The sequence below is a fragment of the Nansenia antarctica genome, assembly GCF_963989245.1.
Source record: "Nansenia antarctica genome assembly, chromosome: 18".
Classification (NCBI taxonomy): Eukaryota; Metazoa; Chordata; class Actinopteri; order Argentiniformes; family Microstomatidae; genus Nansenia; species Nansenia antarctica.
Genome location: NC_137691.1, coordinates 17,195,167 through 17,212,655, shown reverse-complemented (window position 1 = coordinate 17,212,655; position 17,489 = coordinate 17,195,167). Strand labels below are relative to the sequence as shown.

The following is a 17,489-nucleotide window of genomic DNA, read 5'->3' as shown; positions in this document are numbered from 1 at the left end:
ACAGTAGGTGCATTTATGCTTTTTTCACATATACATGAACAAAACAAGTACAAATACAAATGCAAAAACAGGACAACACAGGACAGACAGTGCATGGATAGTGCTGTATATATATATATATATATATATATATATATATATATATATATATATATATATATACATTCACATTGCATTATCTAATTTGACCAGATTTCAGGCCGAACCAACCTATTTGTCCTAGCAGGGGGAAAAAACGTGATATCATACAATGTATCAGCTTAAACAAAGTTGTTTTGCAACATTATGGGCCAGTTTCACAAACAATGATTAAACCTAGTCCTTGGCTAAATCACACTTCCAATGTCAAATCTCAATTGAAGATGCTTTTTAGTCTAGGATTAGGCTCAAGCCTTGTCTGTGAAACCTGCCCTATGTTATTATGCAACTGGATCGGAGAATCAGTTATATTATATGAGTTATAATATTATTCGAACGAGATGCAGAATGATTTCCTATCATTTGAAACTTTTTTTTTTTTTTTGGAGATTTTACATTGAAAGTGTGATTTAGTCCAGGAGTAGATTTATGCCTTGTCTGTGAAACCGGTTCTGTGTTATTATGCAACTGGATCAGAGAATCAGTTATATTATATTAGTATATTAGTATATATTATATATTAGTTATAATATTATCCGAACGAGATGGAGAATGTGATTTCCTATCATTTGAAACTTTCTGCGCAGTTCCGTCCCAGGGGCGGGGGAACACGGGGTGTGGGGGAGGGCTGGCCCCGGTGAAAGGGGAAAGTTCAGAGGTTCCAGTCTTGTTGTCTTTGTGTAAAGGAGCGGAGCCACGGATCTCACAGCGCACTATCACTCTTCCCTCTTCCCCCGAATCCTCTCAAAACTCTCCCCCGGGTGTCTACCCTCCCGAACCTCTCCCCTTCTACCCTAAGACCCCCACCCTCCCCCCGGACACATCTCAGCCCAGGACCAGGTAAGAACATCTCTGAGATCTTTACTTTGTGTGATGAAATGCGAAGAAACGCGCGTCGCATCAAGGCGAGCTAGCTAGTTAGCGGTTAGCTTGTTGGGTGCGTTCGTAAACTCGCTCTCAGAGCGCCGCAGCGCACACTGGCTTCAACGTCACCAAGAAACCAAGTCATTTGATTGGACGAGAGGCGTTACGCGAGTGCCGGTCGGGTTTTCTAGAGCGAGTTTACGAACGCGGCCAACAGTCAGGCTTCACGTGAGATTGCCAGGCCGCGGGAGCACGCAGAGACACACGCTCCCAATCTCCCCCATAACTACTCTGTTCGCTATTCTCATAAAACATAATTAATGTTGGGCTCATTTGGACGTGGAAAATGAACATATATTCATTGTTGGTTCGTTGCTAGCTTAGTGTGAATGTGAACGCCAAGTGAACAGTCATTCATAGCCAGTCCACCATGTACACACGCTGCTCCCCCAGTCATTGAGTCAGAGCCACCTAGCGGCTGCTTGTGCTAAGCTAACATGCATGCTAAGCTAACAGCTAACAGAACTGGAACAAACAACAGCGTGTGCTAAGCTAACAGCTAGCGCCGGCCGGTTCAAGCTATTAAAAAAAACGCCAAGTTTTTACTCCATAATTGACTGGATATCGGATTCGATGCTGATGCATTTCAGAGTCAAGGAAGGTAGTTGGGGTTTTATTCTAGTCAAGATCAGCTAGCTTAGCTAGTTAGGCCACACGCACGTTGATGCATCTCCCGACCCCAGCTGGTTAGCTTAGCTAGTTTAGATCATTTAATCAATCAGCTTTTGTGCCACTGGCGAACAGATGCACACGCGAACTACGAATTACGATCATGTCCTAATACCCCCAGCTTAATTAAACGGTACTAGTAATCTAAGATGGGTTACTTTCCAAGCAACAACCCTATCAGAATGCCTCGTTTAGGCTACGTTGAGTTTGTTGCGATCATAGCGCGAGCAACCGTGTAATGAATGGGACTGATTTCCTGAGCATCCATGAAAATCATTTAAGATCTAGTCTATCTGAGTCTACTTATACATGCTATGCTACCCTTCCTGGCGTGTGTCCTGAGGTCTGTAAGGCCTGTGTGTTATTCAACCTAGTCATCTGTGTGCACATGCATTCTTTTTGTTTATTATTATTATTACAATCCAGCTTAATCTCTGGTTTATGCAATAGCTCTGTCTGTCCTCATCATGCTCCTCTGTCTCTGTGGTGTTTTCCAGATCCATCTCTGATCCATCTCTGTGACCAAAGACCCCAAGTTTGTAAAAACAGTGACCCACCCAACCGCCAAGCTGGACGACATGGACTCCGGTGTGATTGAAGGAGGGCTTAATGTCACTCTGACAATTAGATTGCTCATGCATGGCAAGGTAGGTGACGTCCCTTTTTTTTCTCTCAATCAAATGCCCGAATGGGCGTTCCTAGAACGGAACCCTGGGAATGGATGGAGAATTATGGAGGGAATGATTATGTGAAGAAGCACGTATGTTTGTACATTAGGCTGTGGATGTCATCTAATGGCCGGTGGGTGGCTACCGTGCCTTGATAGGTTCAGGTTCTTCTACCTCGTTTCTAAATGCACCTGTTTTTTTTTTCTCTTTCAGGAAGTCGGAAGCATCATCGGCAAGGTTTGTTATTTTGGGCATAATTCCAACTATTATTCTTTTGCTGCCTCTTGAAGAATGTACTTATTCCGGTTACTAAGTGTACTAATTTGAGCTCTTTCCAACGGTCTTCCCCTATAGAAAGGTGAATCTGTGAAGAAGATGAGAGAAGAGGTGAGTTTTTTCTCCCCCCCCTTTCATGTCTCGTATTTCTGATCCGTGTTGACGACAGCCACGCTGGTTTGTTGTCATTGGAACAGAGGAATATCCAGGATTACAGATTCGGTTTGATCTGACGTCGATCTCTCCCTTCCTTTTCAGAGCGGGGCTCGCATCAACATCTCTGAGGGAAACTGTCCTGAGAGGATCATCACCCTGGCTGGCCCGACCACCGCCATCTTCAAAGCATTCTCCATGATCATCGAAAAGCTGGAAGAGGTAATTTATGATCTGGCTGACTACGCTGTCCATTAGGGGTGGGCATCGACGATCGATAATTGATCGATAAGGATCTTGGTCGATCACAAAATAAAACATTTGGTCGATTTGTTTTTTTTGTGATCGACCAAATGTTTTATTTTGTGATCGACCAAGATCCTTATCGATCGTCGATGCCCACCCCTACTGTCCATTCATCATCTCACTCAAGTGTGAAGAACGTTTTTTAATAACCCCCCCCCCCCCTCCGCAGGACATAAGCAGCTCCATGACGAACAGCACAGCGACTAGTAAGCCCCCTGTGACCCTACGCATCGTGGTGCCTGCCAGCCAGTGTGGCTCCCTTATTGGGAAAGGTGGCTGCAAGATCAAAGAGATCCGAGAGGTACAGTAGGAAGCTGTGACGACACACAACCATATCACAATCCTTCTGTAGTTCAACGTCGGTGATCAGGCCTTTCCCTCCCTGTGTTCTAGTCAACAGGTGCTCAGGTACAAGTGGCAGGGGACATGCTTCCTAACTCCACAGAACGCGCCATCACCATTGCTGGCACTCCCCAGTCCATCATTGAGTGTGTGAAGCAGATCTGTGTGGTTATGCTTGAGGTAAAGTAGAATTTGTGTTTTAGGTTTCATTTTTTAATGCAATGATTCAGTGATGGGGCATAGTGGCTTTGTTGCTCTTACCCATACAACAGTATTTTTTTAACCAATACAATGATATATTCCCAGACCCCAAATCTGTTTAAGATGACTGGAAGTAGAGACATCTGGCCTTTATATTTAATAAGTCTCTGGATGAAATAACCCATGTAACTGTTTATTTTTATTTTTTTACAAATATGTCTGATCTGTTGCTTATCATACTGTTTGAAAAACAAACACAGCTGTTGATTGATTGATTGAAATGCCCCTTCTCTGCAGTCTCCCCCTAAGGGAGTGACCATACCCTACAGGCCCAAGCCATCAGGATCTCCTGTCATCTTCGCCGGAGGACAGGTATTTACCAGGGCTGGGAGGAGCACAGGAAGCTTCTGAGAGCTAGAGAATCTGTTATGGATTAGTTTGGCAGTTATTTGGGCTTGTTCTCTTGTCTTTAATAAATAATAATAATAATTTAAAGAGATTTCAACAATTGCCTGATTTATTAAAAAATAAAATAGAAAAACCATTATGACTTGATGGATAACATTTGCCTTAGAGGCGGTTTCTAATTAAATCTTTGCGTCTCAGTATGATTTTTTCAGCCTCCTTGGTTTCATGTTACTGACTTCTAGACCTCCAATCACAGAAGTAGGCTGCGTCTCTCCACCCTCCATTGTTACAGTGTGGAGAATGAGTTGAATCCCTAAAGACAAGAGTTCAGCTCAGCTGCTGCTCTGCTGGCCACTGCAAGGCTCTTAGACGATTGACATTTTTTATTATTATTATTAACTCCCCACTCTTGTTTTCTGTGTTTTCAGTCACTTTTTTCAATGTCTATACAGTTTCTCTTCCCTGATGATGTGGAGACTTTGGACAAGACTTTGTGTGTTTATTTTTTTTTTATAAAAATGTTTTCGTTGCCTCACCTAAGTGTAGTGAACGCCTTAGATTGTTATTGGGTCTCAAAAGGTGCTAGCTCAGGAAGTGTGTCAGGCAACGAAAGCCACTCTTGTGAGCGCCAGCCGCTGAGGGAAAACATGTCGGCAGGACGCCCATGAATGAACATGAATGCTCTGTTCTCGTTTCAGGCGTACGCCGTTCAAGGACAGCACGCGATCCCGCAGCCAGATGTAAGTGCAGTAGTTTTCATCTCCATCGGCCGCTCCCCTGTGACGCCAGTCCCTCCCTCCCCCCCTCTCTCTCTCTCTCTCTCTCACACACACACACACACACACACACACACAGGGGAAGGGTAGACCGAAGGCCAGGGGGTTCCAATCCGGACCTAGCCTCGAGTGTTAATAAAAACTGGTTCATCTTTCCGTCTGTGTTCTGCCAACGGATGATCTGCAAACTAAAGGGCTGTTGATACCGGTCCAGAACGCTGTGAAATGGATGCTTTGCGGTGGCTTTGTGAACTGAAATTCGTCCTCCCCCCTGGCCCGCAAGGTTGTGAAGCAGATGTAGACTATACTTTAGGGCAATTAGCAAATGGATTTAGGTGTTTGTCCAGACTCTCCACCCCTCCATGTTGTAACCATCCCTCTCTCTCCCTCTTTCTCTCTCTTTCTCTTCACTGACGCTCTACCACTCTCCTTCATTTGACCTTGTGTAATAATGTGTTGTGTGTTAACAGTTTCTGTAGTGACGCCACGCCACGTTTCTGAATAAGAAAGTCTCTGTCGTCATCTATAAGTCATCCGGTTCCACTCTAACCTTTTGCACAGTTTTTGTCCCTCCACTAACATCCTGTGTTTCTTTTTTGTCTCTTGTTCCTATCGCTCTGTCATTTCACTTAACGTAGTAGTGTATATCCATGTTTAGTTTTTTCCATAAATATGAATGTCAAGACATTCTTTGTTGTGACCCGTACACCCTGTGTTACTCTTCTGTCTGAGTTTAAAGTCAGTGATAAAACTGTGCGGTAGTTAAGTTTGAGGTTTGAGCAAATGGTTTTGACTGTAGGAGATCCGCGTCATTCTGAAAACCCCCACACATATTCTCATTTCTGTGAGGCAGAAGTCTACCACCCATCTTTTCCAATGGATTCATCCCGAACTGATGAAGAATGTCAAAGCAGAATCGGTACTGAATAGACAATGTATAAGATTGTTCTCTGACAAAAAAAACACAATCCATTTTGGAGTTTGAGAATAAGGATAACTGGTTGAGAGATGGTGGGTGGCGGGGGGGGCGGGGGTGACTGCCGTGACTGCCTGTTTTGTGCTGATGCTGTGATGTTAAATCTGTCCTGACTGACCATGCTTGTCCCGTCTTTCTTTCCCCCCCCCCCCCACCCCATTTCTCTCCCTGCCCCCTCTCTCTCTCTCACAGTCTTCCTCTGCCTCTATCTCTCCACAGCTCACCAAGCTCCACCAGCTGGCTATGCAGCAGAGCCCCTTCCCTCTGGCGCCCAGCAACCAGGGCTTCACTGGTGGGTGCCAAGCTCCGCACGCCGGGGTCACTCTGACCCATGCCCCACACGCCGGGGTCTCTCTGACCCATGCCCCACACACCAGGGTCTCTCTGACCTCTCACTTGGGCTCTCCGTTCACCTCCCCCTCCATCGCTGCAAATCAGAAAGAATCGTAATTTCGCAAATGCCTGACCTGACAACTGATTTCGTGCTACGGGCCATAGACCACAGACCACTACTTATTGATCTAAACCACTATTCGCTGATATAGCGCCTTTCCAGTAGGGGTGGGCATCGACGATCGATAATTGATCGATAAGGATCTTGGTCGATCACAAAATAAAACATTTGGTCGTTAGCGGCGAGAGGATCACGACGGTTCGGCACCGCTAGACTAGAGGCTCTCAGTGGATTTCAGTTGACCTCGAATCAGAAATAATCTTAGTGTCCTGATTACACATTTCTTGACTGACTGAATGATTTTCTTATTTTGTCCCCCCCCCCCACCTTTTTTAGTTCATTATTGTTCTTTTCTAGGCTTAATGAGAAGTGGCACATGTTTGAGTTGTTTTGCTGTGTTTCCTTCTACCAGGGATGGATGCCTCTGCCCAAACTAGTTCCCATGAGATGAATATTCCAAACGATGTGAGTGGCTTTTCCCTTCACAGTCCTTTCTCTGTCCGGGTTCCGTTCACGATTCCCTCCAGAACCGGGCAGTCGATCAAATTCACATTCCTGCTAGCTCTGAACATCGACATGCTTGTTCAGACGCACTGTCAAAGCCTATTAGCGTCATGCTAATTGGTTTGTAATTTCTCCTCCTGCTCTTTCCCCCCTCCCCATCTCTCCTCACCTAGTTGATTGGGTGCATCATTGGCCGTCAGGGATCCAAGATCAATGAGATCCGGCAGATGTCCGGCGCCCAGATCAAGATCGCCAACCCCGTGGATGGCGTGGCCGAACGCCAGGTCACCATCACTGGTTCACCTGCCAGCATCAGCCTGGCAGAGTACCTCATCAATGCCAGGTGAGACACACCTGTACCCTCTCACACACACACACACACATATATATATATATACACACACACACACACACACACCTGGTGTCCCCTCACAAACACACCTGGTGTCCCACACCTGTACCCACACACAGACCTGACCTGGTGGTCCCCTCACAAACCCACCCGGTGTCCTTCAACCTGTCCGCCTCACACCGCATCGTCATGGTGAAGGAAAAACAAACAAACCCGGATCTCTGCGTGTTTCGGCCCGCCTCATCTCCCCCACCCACCCTCCGAATAGACAACACCGAGACAAAACCCGCTACTGTCGTTTCCCCCGAGTCCACGTCTGTCAGACTCTCACCTTTCCTGGTCAGGTTGTGCTAATGTTGTCCCCCCAACCCCCTTCATCCTGACCCCCCCTTCTTCCCTCCCTTCATCCCTCCCTCCATACTCACCAGCCTACCCTGTAACCCATCCCGACTGTGTGTCCCTCTTCTTTTTCCTTGTCTCTCTGTTTCTACAGCGTAGAGTCCTCTAAAGCTTCCTCCAACCTTGAACAGACCCTCAGCACGAGCCTCTGCCCACCCTCCACTACTACCACCACCTCCTCTCCTGCCGCTTCCTCCTCCTCCTCCTCCTCCTCCTCTTCCTCCTGTTTGGTGCCCCCCCCAGCCTCCATCTCTCTGTCCTTGTCGGCTCCCGGGCCCCCCTCCTCTTCCTCCTCCTCCTCTTCCTCTGACTCCCTCCACCCCAGCTCTCCCGCCTGTGTCACCAGTCTGCTCAGTCTCAAGCCCCTCCCCCTCCTGGCCCTCCATGTCGTGGGTGGTGGGGCGACCCCTAGTAACCCCTCTGCCCCCCCCGAGCCCCACAAGCTCTCCTCTGAGTTGGGCACCAAGTCCAAGAGGAGGAGGCTTTCCCCTTACTAATGTAATCGGGAAAACACACACAAAGTCCAGTACAGAGTGGACAAGGCGTTCTAGTGTCTGTACTTGTACCTGCTTGTGTACCTTACCTGGCTGTGTTACACGCTTAACTCCCAAATTCACCCTGAAATGCTAAAAGGCCAGATATGGTGTCCACTGCTTGTTTTGTCTATTCCCGCCACCCCCCAACCCCCCCCCCCCCCCCCCCCAGATGGACTTGGGTCCATGAGCTTCCTAAGGAACCTGTGCATCTCTTTGAGCGGCGTGGACACTCCCTCCACTGACTTATTTATCTCTAAAGCTTTTGGGTTTCCTCTCGCTTGTATGCTCAGGTAGCCCCTCTATCACGCCCTCTCTAAGATAACACGCTCTGTAGTTGATTTTTAGGAAAATGTTAGAGCCATCGCTAAGAAACTGTTAAATTCCAAGGACCTCCTTGTTGTGAACATATGGTGTACGTACACACACATGCTTAGATGTAACCGCCTCCGCAGTCTCTTTGGGTGGCACATTCAGTTTGATACCCTGCCCTCAGGAATTCCTACCGATCTATATCGCCATATTGGGTTGCTGGACATGTACAATTTCAGGAAATGAGTGTCATTGTACATGCATACAATGAATTCGAAATCCCCCTAGCTCACCTGCCCCTGATTAATGCCCTACAGTGCATTACTACAGTGTATTAGTGCCGGTCACAACAGGAGAACATCCACCGTCTGAATAACTTAGTGAGGAGGGTCGATATAGCAAGGGGGAAGAACATCCACTGATCTATTCATAAAATACAAGAGGGGGTATTCTGTTTGTTATAATGATCTGAATTGTAAGACGTGAATTTGAACTGTTTGTTTTTTTGCTGCTTTGTACCTGTCTTGATGATTGAAACACAGCATGGCTTATTCTCTCCCCGATCTCTACGTGTGTCTCTCCAGGCTCTCCTCTGAAGCTACAGGACTGGCGACCAACTGAAACAACAACACTGCATCCGCACTAACCCCCCCCACCCACACACACACACACACACAAACACACACCTTTTACCATTGGCTTCTGAAAGTGGAATGAACTGACCACTTAATTATTACCCTTTTTTCTTTTTTTCTTTTTTTTTGGAGAAAATCACACCACCGCATAATTTTGATCTGCATTTATTTATTTTTTTGGTTTTTACTCAAAAAATAACATAATTTGGTTTTTAAATCCCTTTTGAGTCCAGTTGGAGGTTTTAATGATTTATTAGTGATTATTTTTTTTGTTGGATGGAAACTCTCTCTCCCTGTCTTTCTTTACCATCACACAAAAGAGTAGAGGTGGAAAAATCTGAATAGGCATAGGTTTAGTTCTGTACAGTCAGATTTTTTCTTTAAAAACGAAAAGGCAAAAAAAAGGAAAAATAAAAAGTCTCAAAAAATAAAATAGATTGACTGTTTTTTTTCTGCGTTTTACCCCCCCCCCCCCACACACCCCGTTCCCTCCCCCAAATCCTCAAGTCATGTTATCCATTGAATATCTACAATCTCCCCTTAATTTGATGACACACCCCGTAATGTCAGTTAAGTGCTTGTCCAAGGGGGGGGGGGGGGGGGGATACACGTTTGTCACCTTGGGGACGATATATGTAGCTCATATTTGGGTATGACAGACCAACCTAACACTAGAAGAGGCTATTGCGTCATTTGATTCACTTAAACTGTGTAGTACGCATGTCACCTTAACTTTTATGTTCCATGTCATTCCCATTTTTCCACCTTCCCTTTTGCCCCCTGATGTGATAATTTGTTCAGACTTTTTGCTGGGGATGGGAGGTTTTGGGGTTCTGGATTGGCTCCAGGGTTAGGAAGCAGAGAGGGCGATCCTCTTGTTTTGTAAAGACTGATACTACTAAAAAAAAAAGAAAAAAAAAGTTGGAATATTTGTTTTAAATGGAGGAAATATTTTTTTTAACTACCAAAGGGGATTGACTCCTGAACAATGACAGGTCTGTCTATAAATGATAAGACGAAGAAATGAATCATTAAGCTGAAACTAGACAAGGAAAGGGTGTTGAGTTAACACTAGTGTCCTGCTCTTTCTTTGCTTTGCTCGAGTCAGATTTTATTTTTTATTATTTGCAGGAAAAAACCTTTTGTGCACGTTTTTGAAAGACTGTAGACCTGGGTGCCACAACATTGTTTAAAAAAGATACAGAAATAAAGATGTGAAATGCTACAAAACTATACATTTGCCTGTGAAGTACTTTTTTTTCTGGTTGTGTTCATGAACTTGTCTTCAAGGGAGTCCTCATCATCGTCATGGTAACCTATAGGCTGGCCCTCCTTTGGCTCCGTCCTCCTAGGTAACCTCAATTTAGTAACAACATAATAATGAATTGACGCACCACTCAGAGATTTTTAACAGATTTTTTTTATTTAGTCTTAATTTGATTCTTAAATATATTTATTGTACACAGATACAATACATAATGCAATATAAAAACAAACAATTCTTTTGAAAGGAGTTTGTTTTGAATCAGCATATCCAGAAACATACGTGTCTCTTTTTACAGTCACTAGAGGGCAGTAGTCTTGTTATATTGGCAACATTTTCTTCTGTTGGATTAGATTGATGATGTCCAGTAAAATACCCATTTGTTTAATTAAAGCCAGAGGGGACAGAGTAGATCCAGAGATGTGAACGTTTGCAAATTGAGACCTCTAAAAGGGAACACTAATGAATCTAGAAAACATTAGGGAACGCAGAAGCTGCCATTTCTTAGCTTATAAAATGGACCCTGCTGAGACACTGGATGACAGTCAAGAGCAGGGGGTGTATTCAGTCAGTGAGATGAAAACGTTCACCGCGTTGCAGAAAGAAATGTAGAGTATAGAGCTGCCAGTTTCTGTTTCTACATTCATTCGACACATTCATGTTCTACACAATACATTTCTATTTGAACGTTGCGTAACGGATGCACTTTCCCCAGGCTATATAGGGGCCTCTGCTATGAGGCTGTTGTTCAGTCATGGTAGATGCTAAGTGGGATGCTTGGGAGGACCCTACTCTGACTTCACCATCGAAGCGTAGGATCGTCCCAAGGATCCCACTTTGCATTTCCAGGGACCTTCATTCTGGAGTTGCCAGACATTTCTGCTCACGCTTTCAATTGGATTGTTCATTGTTGTGAGTCGTGGGGATTTCACTTTGATCTGAGCCACACTTAGAATGTGACAACTGTTTTTGGGACCAATATACAATACCCATACTATCTAACAAGCATGCTGTTGTGATCTGTACACTTCCAAATGTACATGGTGTGAGGTTTTGTTCCAAAATGCTAAGATGGTATTGCATTTTTAATACAGTAAAAAACACTGCAATACCAAATAAATATTTCATCTACAAAATCAAGACTGCCCAGAATGAAACAGGCTATAGTTTGCTCAGTGATGGGGAATGATTTTGAGCATAATATTGCTTATTCATAGCCACTGTTCTCCAACGTGTTTTGATGCCCTGACCTCACAAATGGTACCCATAGCCACATTAGCAATCTATGGCTACGTCTGGTACAATACAATAGCGCCATCTAGTTGAAAACATCAGCACCGTTAAATTATACAGTCTCACATTTTACAAATTTGTTCCTTGTGTACAGACTCAAGAGTAAAGAGGTCAGATATTTACATGAACGTTAACTTAAAATACAGATTGTATAAAATGACAACGTAATCCCTGATGCAAAAAAAAGGTATAAAATGTAAACAACTTAAAAAGAACAAATGTAAACATCAATGTTATTTCTAATACTAACAAAGCCTTGAATTCCCTCGTAGATGTAACGATGAATTACACTCAGTGCATAATGGTTGTGAGGAAAGTGATATTTCTATATATACATAGAAATTAGATATCGAATGTAATGAACACTAGAAATCAATGAAACGTACAGGAAACAGTACAGTAATAATAAGTGCAAGCAGCAACAGGGGTCACTCCGAAAAACGTTGCAATTTGAGATCAACGGTAAAATGGAATGGTATACATAACGGTTTTCATTCTAACGTCTGGGTAAGAGACAATACGCTGATGATGAACTATGACACATATTTTGTGATGAAAACAACAGTAAAAAATGTTAGGGAGAGGATAATAACAATGATAACGGAATCATCATGAGAGAGGTGGTGGTGTAGTGTTTACAGTAAGTCTCAGTTGACGGTGATTTGATGGGGGGGGGCCCCTGTCAGTGAGGTGAGTTGAGTTGAAGGGTTTTTGCAAGGCTGGGGCTAGGGGAGGGGGGATTGGGGACTGGGTGGGAGGTGGGTGGGTGGGGGGGGGCGGCTGGATCTGCTGTACAGCGGCCTGTCCAGTCCCAGACAGCCGAGGTCTGGGGGCTGGGGAGGGGGGGAGGTGTGAGCTGGGGGTCCCCTCTCCTCACCAGTTGCCGCTGGGGGGTCGATTGGGCTCTGCACTGCCTGAGTGGTCCAGCTCAGCACTATCACAGTCTGAGTCGTCATAGAGACCCTGGGGGGTGGGGAGAGAAGGGGTTCATCCGAGTTAGAGGGAAGCAGTGGGTCCATCATGTGACAGACTCAAAATGGTTGCCCTGATTTTACTGGGACGAGCCCCTGCAGACTTGGCGTGTGCATATTAAATCTTGAATCTGAAATCTTTCCAGTTTGCTGAAGCTGGTTGGGATGTTGCAGAGGTTGCAAAGCACTAGGAATATATTGGTTGTATATACCTACATGGTGTCAAAACAATATACAGGATGTCAAAGATGAATTCATTTCGATGTTATAAGGAGCAGAAGCAGACATGACGTACTGGCTGACGTACTAACTGTGTTCTAAAGCCCGTTAACCGTGTTTTGCGTTGGCTAATGAAAGGAATTCTGTTGAAAGGACAGTTGTCATTTTGCCAATTTGGCATTGAATTATCTGTCAAATTAGATGAGTCATCCTACTGTTTGTTGGAGTTAAAAACAACAACCACCACAACAACAACAACAACAACAACAACAACAACAGAAGATAGATTAACTCTAATTAGATCACAGCTCACAATATTGAGCCAGTACATCACATCCGCTTCAATCATTTTTGATTCAAATTATTGTTCATATCTACACAGTTACTTGGGAACTTACGCAATTGCACATTTTTGTTCTAGCCCTGCGCTAACACTGCTGATTCATGCAATGAAGGGCTCAGTGATGAGTTGAGTGGCTGAATTAGGTGGACTACAGCTGGGACAGGACAAAGATGTGCAATGGAGGTTTAAAATGTGCACATTTTAAACAGTTTGAAGTATTTGAAATATCAAATGGAGGCGCGCTTGATTTCCCTTATCAGGTACAATGAGATCAGTAGAATAGTCACATTTGCAAGGCACACCTCATGTTTTTTTAAAAATATTTAATATCTTAACCATTTAAAATACATATTTTGCCCAGGTCTGCTACACAGTGACTATTATGTTAAGTTAACATTCACATCGGTTATTTACACTTCTTGGGAGGGGGAGGGGGGGGGTATCATTCTTTCTACAACAAGTTTTTCCAAGTCAAGTTTCCTTAGTTCTCAGAATCAGTTCTCGTCTCTCTGACCCGGTCCTACCTCGTAGTTGTTCTGATGCTCGGTGGTGAGCTGGGTCTTGACCTGTCGCAGCGCGGCCTCCTTCTCTGATAGGCCGTCGGAGCCCTGGGCGTGCTCGGCGGTGTCCGCGGGGATCTCGGAGCCCTGGGACAGCAGGTCGTCGCTCCGGTCGTCCAGGCGCTCGTCCGTGTTGGTGCTGACCACGTCTGGCGTGCCGCTGTGGGAGTGGTCGCTGGTGTTGCCCTCCTCCCCGTCCGACACCGACAGGTTCTCAGAGCTGAAGGTGGACAGGGACTGGCACTTGGTGATGCTGACGGGACGACTGAGGGGGGAAATATGAAGAAACACTCCTGTTAACACTAGAACAGCCGTCCTTTTTTACCTCCTATAAGAGCCGCCTCGGGGTCAAATGACCATAGTCTTTACAATGGGAAGCTGCTACTTACACACAACGACCACTAGTTGGCCGCTTGTAAATTAGCCTGCCTCCTACACAGAAAAACTGCAAAAGATACTAACTTATCCTGATGTGATTTCGAAAATGTAAGGATACTGGGTGGTAGAATGCACATCTAGGAAAAGTCATGAAAGGAGGGTCCTGAAATTTGATCGAGTGCAAATATAGAATGTTTTTCTTTACTCACAAGTAGGTCAAATGACCCCTCATGGCTGTTTTAGTGTTAAAGATCTATAGTCGCTCCTGTTATGCAAGGATATCATTATGGCTGCGTTCGTAAATTCGCTCTGAGAGCGCCGGACACACACTGAGTTCAACGTCATAAAGGGAGCAAGTGATTAGATTGGACGAGGCACGTGTCTTTTTGTTCTGTGTTTTGATGTGTTTTTCTTTCCGTTGTATTATTAGCGTGCATTTTGAAGATTGTTTTACTCAATTACTGTCAAAACGCTTCACACAAGGTTCTGTCGGTCTGCTGTTTTTTGTGTGTGCAAATTAAATAACTTATTTGATGTACTGTACAGTAAGTTGTCATGGTCTGATTCTCGATTTATCAACATTCACATTCTCAATAAAGGCTGAGTGGTAGACCAAAGTCCACTGATGCTAAAACGCTGATAGTGTTTGATAATACGATGCTCACCGTCTTCGTGGGAGCTCCACCTCGCTGTCCACCTCCCCCTCCTCCTCCTCTGACGACACGCCACGCCTCTGAAAGAGAGAGGGAGGGGTTACAGAGAGGGAGAGGTTACAGAGGGGCAGGGGTTACAGCAGGGCACAGCAGTGAGTAGTGACAGGAAGATGAACCCATAGCATTGAGTTGAAATTAAAATCAAAATGCTCAAAGGAAAAATAAATAAATAAAGTGAATACAGTATATTGTATTGTAATAAATTAACTTCTAATCTGTTAATAAAAAACACCCTGACCTGTCCAAACCTCTCGGATGTTCAGAATTGCACAGGGGGTAGGGGTTGGTTGTGGACTGAGGGTTCATGTAGATGTAGAATTATGTAATAAACAAGAAAGTGTCAAACAAACCAGAATACATTTGATATATATATATTTTTTTCTTTTGATTCGTCAAAGTAGCCACCTTTAGCTTTGATGACAGCTTTGCACACTCTTGGCATTCTCTCAATCAGCTTGATGTGTGTGTGTGTGTGTGTGTGAGTGTTTATGTGTGTGTGTCAGTGGAAAAGGAAACCGTGAACACCGCCCAGCGGTGGCTACTTTGAAGAATCTAAAACATAAAACATATTCTGGTTTGTTTAACACTTTTTTGTTTACTACATAATTCCATAATGTCTTCTTTCATAGTTTTGATGTCTTCAGTATTCATCTATCACCACTGAATGAGAAGGTATGTCCAAACTGTTGACTGGTACTGTACATTCAAATGAGAGGAATAAAACAAACAAGCAATGCTAGCAGCCAGTTGCCATGGCTCCCAGTGCTCACCTGACTGCGTGTCACAGCCGCCCTGTAGAGCAACGCGGCGGGCGTGAGACGCTGGCTCCTGGGGGATCGGCTGATCCCGACGCTCTCCTCCTTCTCCTCCCCGTCCTGACGCGGCGACCCCAACACCAGCCCCCTCCCCGCCGCCGCCCCCCCCCTCCCGCACGGCGAATCGGGACTACTGGAGAACGGAATGGAGGCCGCGTCCTCGCTGGGCGTGTCGCTGCGCGGGGGGGTCTCCGCCGGGTCGCGGTGGTTCCCCACCCCCGCGTCGTCCGCCTCGCCGTCCTCCTCCTCCTCCTCCCCCTCCGTCCCCGTGTTGTGCCCCCCCCCTCCCAGGCCGGCCGAGGCGCTCTGGCTGCCCCCCCGCTCCAGGCCGGGGGTCTTCTGGCCCTTGCGGCGACCCTCCGCCTCCAGGGTGGTGGAGATGAGGTCGGGGCTGGAGGAGGACATCTTCTTCAGCAGCAGGTCGTGCTGCAGACCCCGGAGAGCGGCGCTGGGGTCCAGGTGCTGCCCCCTGGTGGCGGTGGCGGTGGTGGTGGTGGTGGTGGTGGTGTTGCTGAGCAGGGCGGAGGTGTCTGACAGGGTGGCTGACAGGGTGGCCTTCAGGCCGGCCAGGTCTCCGCTGCTGCCCTTCCCGGCCTTGCGGTAGCGGGGCTTCCCCCGGCGGGACCTCCCCGGGGACGTGGAGCCCTTGTTGGGGCAGGAGGGGATGGTCACCTGGGTCATGGAGGAGTCCAGCTTGGGCAGGATGACCTCGGACTTCAGCAGGTCTGGCCTAGAGGACACAACAACAACCAGGACTGGGGTGAATGAGAGAAGCAGAAGACTGTACTGTAAATCATCTCCTCATCTCCTCGGTTGCAAATGAAATCTATTCTATATCGTTACACAAATATAATATTTCACTCAACAGGATACCGTTTAACCATTTCATAATATCACATTGATGTGGGGGAACGTGTCAATGTTTTTGTGTCTGTCCCTATTCTAATACATCATAAATTAATACATCAAAATGTATATAATAGGCCTTATCTCACGCCATGTTATATATATATATATATATATATATATATACAGTGCATACCATACAGTGTTCGACATAAATATGTACCAGGGAGGCTGGTCTGGTGGAGGTAGAAATCGGACGCACGGCCTCATTGTAACGCGTGGAACGGCATGAGGAATGGTGTCAACCATGCGTGTGTCTACCTCCACCAGCCTCCCCTGATATGTACCCAGTGAGAGGTGACCATGTGACCAGTCTCTCCTCCCTCCCCCCGGCTCACCTCTTGCTGTGCGAGGGCAGCTTCTGAGGGACGTTGCGTTTCTTGATCAGTTTCTCCATGGAGTTGGGGGAACCGGTCTGCCTGGAGCTGTGGTGCTTGTTACAGGCTGGGTTCTTATTATTCTTATCTAGAGACTGTTCCCTCCTGTGGAAGGAATGGGGGGGGGGGGGGGACAACGACGACGACACAGACATGCATCATGAGTGTACATGAAAGCGTAGTGAAAGCATTGTTTCTACGTTTATTATACAGTATCAGTCAAAAGTTTGGACACACTTTCCGAATGGGAAAGTTTGTCCAAACTTTTGACTGGTACTGTATGTGTTACACGTAAAGAGAGTGTAAGAGCACTTTACTCTTATGGCTATACATCTATAATGGAGGTGTCAGATTAGAGAAGTGTGTTATAGTACAGATGTCTCTGTCTACTGTGAGACATCACAACTTCCTCTCCATCCCCGGGTCAGTCAGGTGTGCTCTGTTTATCTGTTTCAGTCTTGTTCCCCTTCCTTGTGCCATCTGGGGGGTATTCCATCAACATCGCTAGAAAAAAATCGAGGCTTATTTTGCGAAATCCCGCAAGATTCATAAAAAAACCCATGTCTATTTAGCCAAATCTCGAAATAAGCCTGGATTTTCCTTTAGCAATGTTGATGGAATACC

General features: G+C 45.7%; 2 protein-coding genes across 4 annotated transcripts in view; one reads left to right on the top strand and one right to left on the bottom strand.

The window, feature by feature from the left end:
- Positions 1-826: 826 nt before the first annotated feature.
- On the top strand, positions 827-10,261 carry LOC308173596 (poly(rC)-binding protein 2-like; the record flags this gene model as incomplete). 3 transcript variants are annotated; one of them, XM_080548624.1, is made up of 13 exons in its annotated part: positions 827-978; positions 2,229-2,378; positions 2,613-2,636; positions 2,754-2,786; positions 2,934-3,050; positions 3,304-3,435; positions 3,528-3,656; positions 3,975-4,049; positions 4,784-4,825; positions 6,057-6,129; positions 6,704-6,756; positions 6,969-7,138; positions 8,976-10,261. In XM_080548624.1, the coding sequence occupies exons 2-13, from the start codon at positions 2,310-2,312 to the stop codon at positions 9,010-9,012; spliced, it is 954 nt and encodes a 317-aa protein (XP_080404750.1). In that variant the 5' UTR covers positions 827-978; positions 2,229-2,309. The 3 variants fall into 3 exon arrangements, with proteins under 3 accessions (XP_080404750.1, XP_080404749.1, XP_080404748.1); XM_080548623.1 differs by having other exon boundaries at positions 6,030-6,129; XM_080548622.1 differs by lacking the exon at positions 8,976-10,261 and adding an exon at positions 7,641-8,043 and having other exon boundaries at positions 6,030-6,129.
- Positions 10,262-12,456: 2,195 nt separating this feature from the next.
- Positions 12,457-17,489, bottom strand: part of LOC308173663 (mitogen-activated protein kinase kinase kinase 12-like) — a gene marked incomplete at both ends in the record, with an annotated part of 20,786 nt that continues 15,753 nt past the window's right edge. The window contains 5 exons of the mRNA XM_080548703.1: positions 12,457-12,546; positions 13,641-13,941; positions 14,720-14,787; positions 15,538-16,312; positions 16,827-16,970. Coding sequence (XP_080404829.1) covers positions 12,457-12,546; positions 13,641-13,941; positions 14,720-14,787; positions 15,538-16,312; positions 16,827-16,970 — 1,378 coding nt within the window. The remainder of the gene's footprint in view (positions 12,547-13,640; positions 13,942-14,719; positions 14,788-15,537; positions 16,313-16,826; positions 16,971-17,489) is intronic.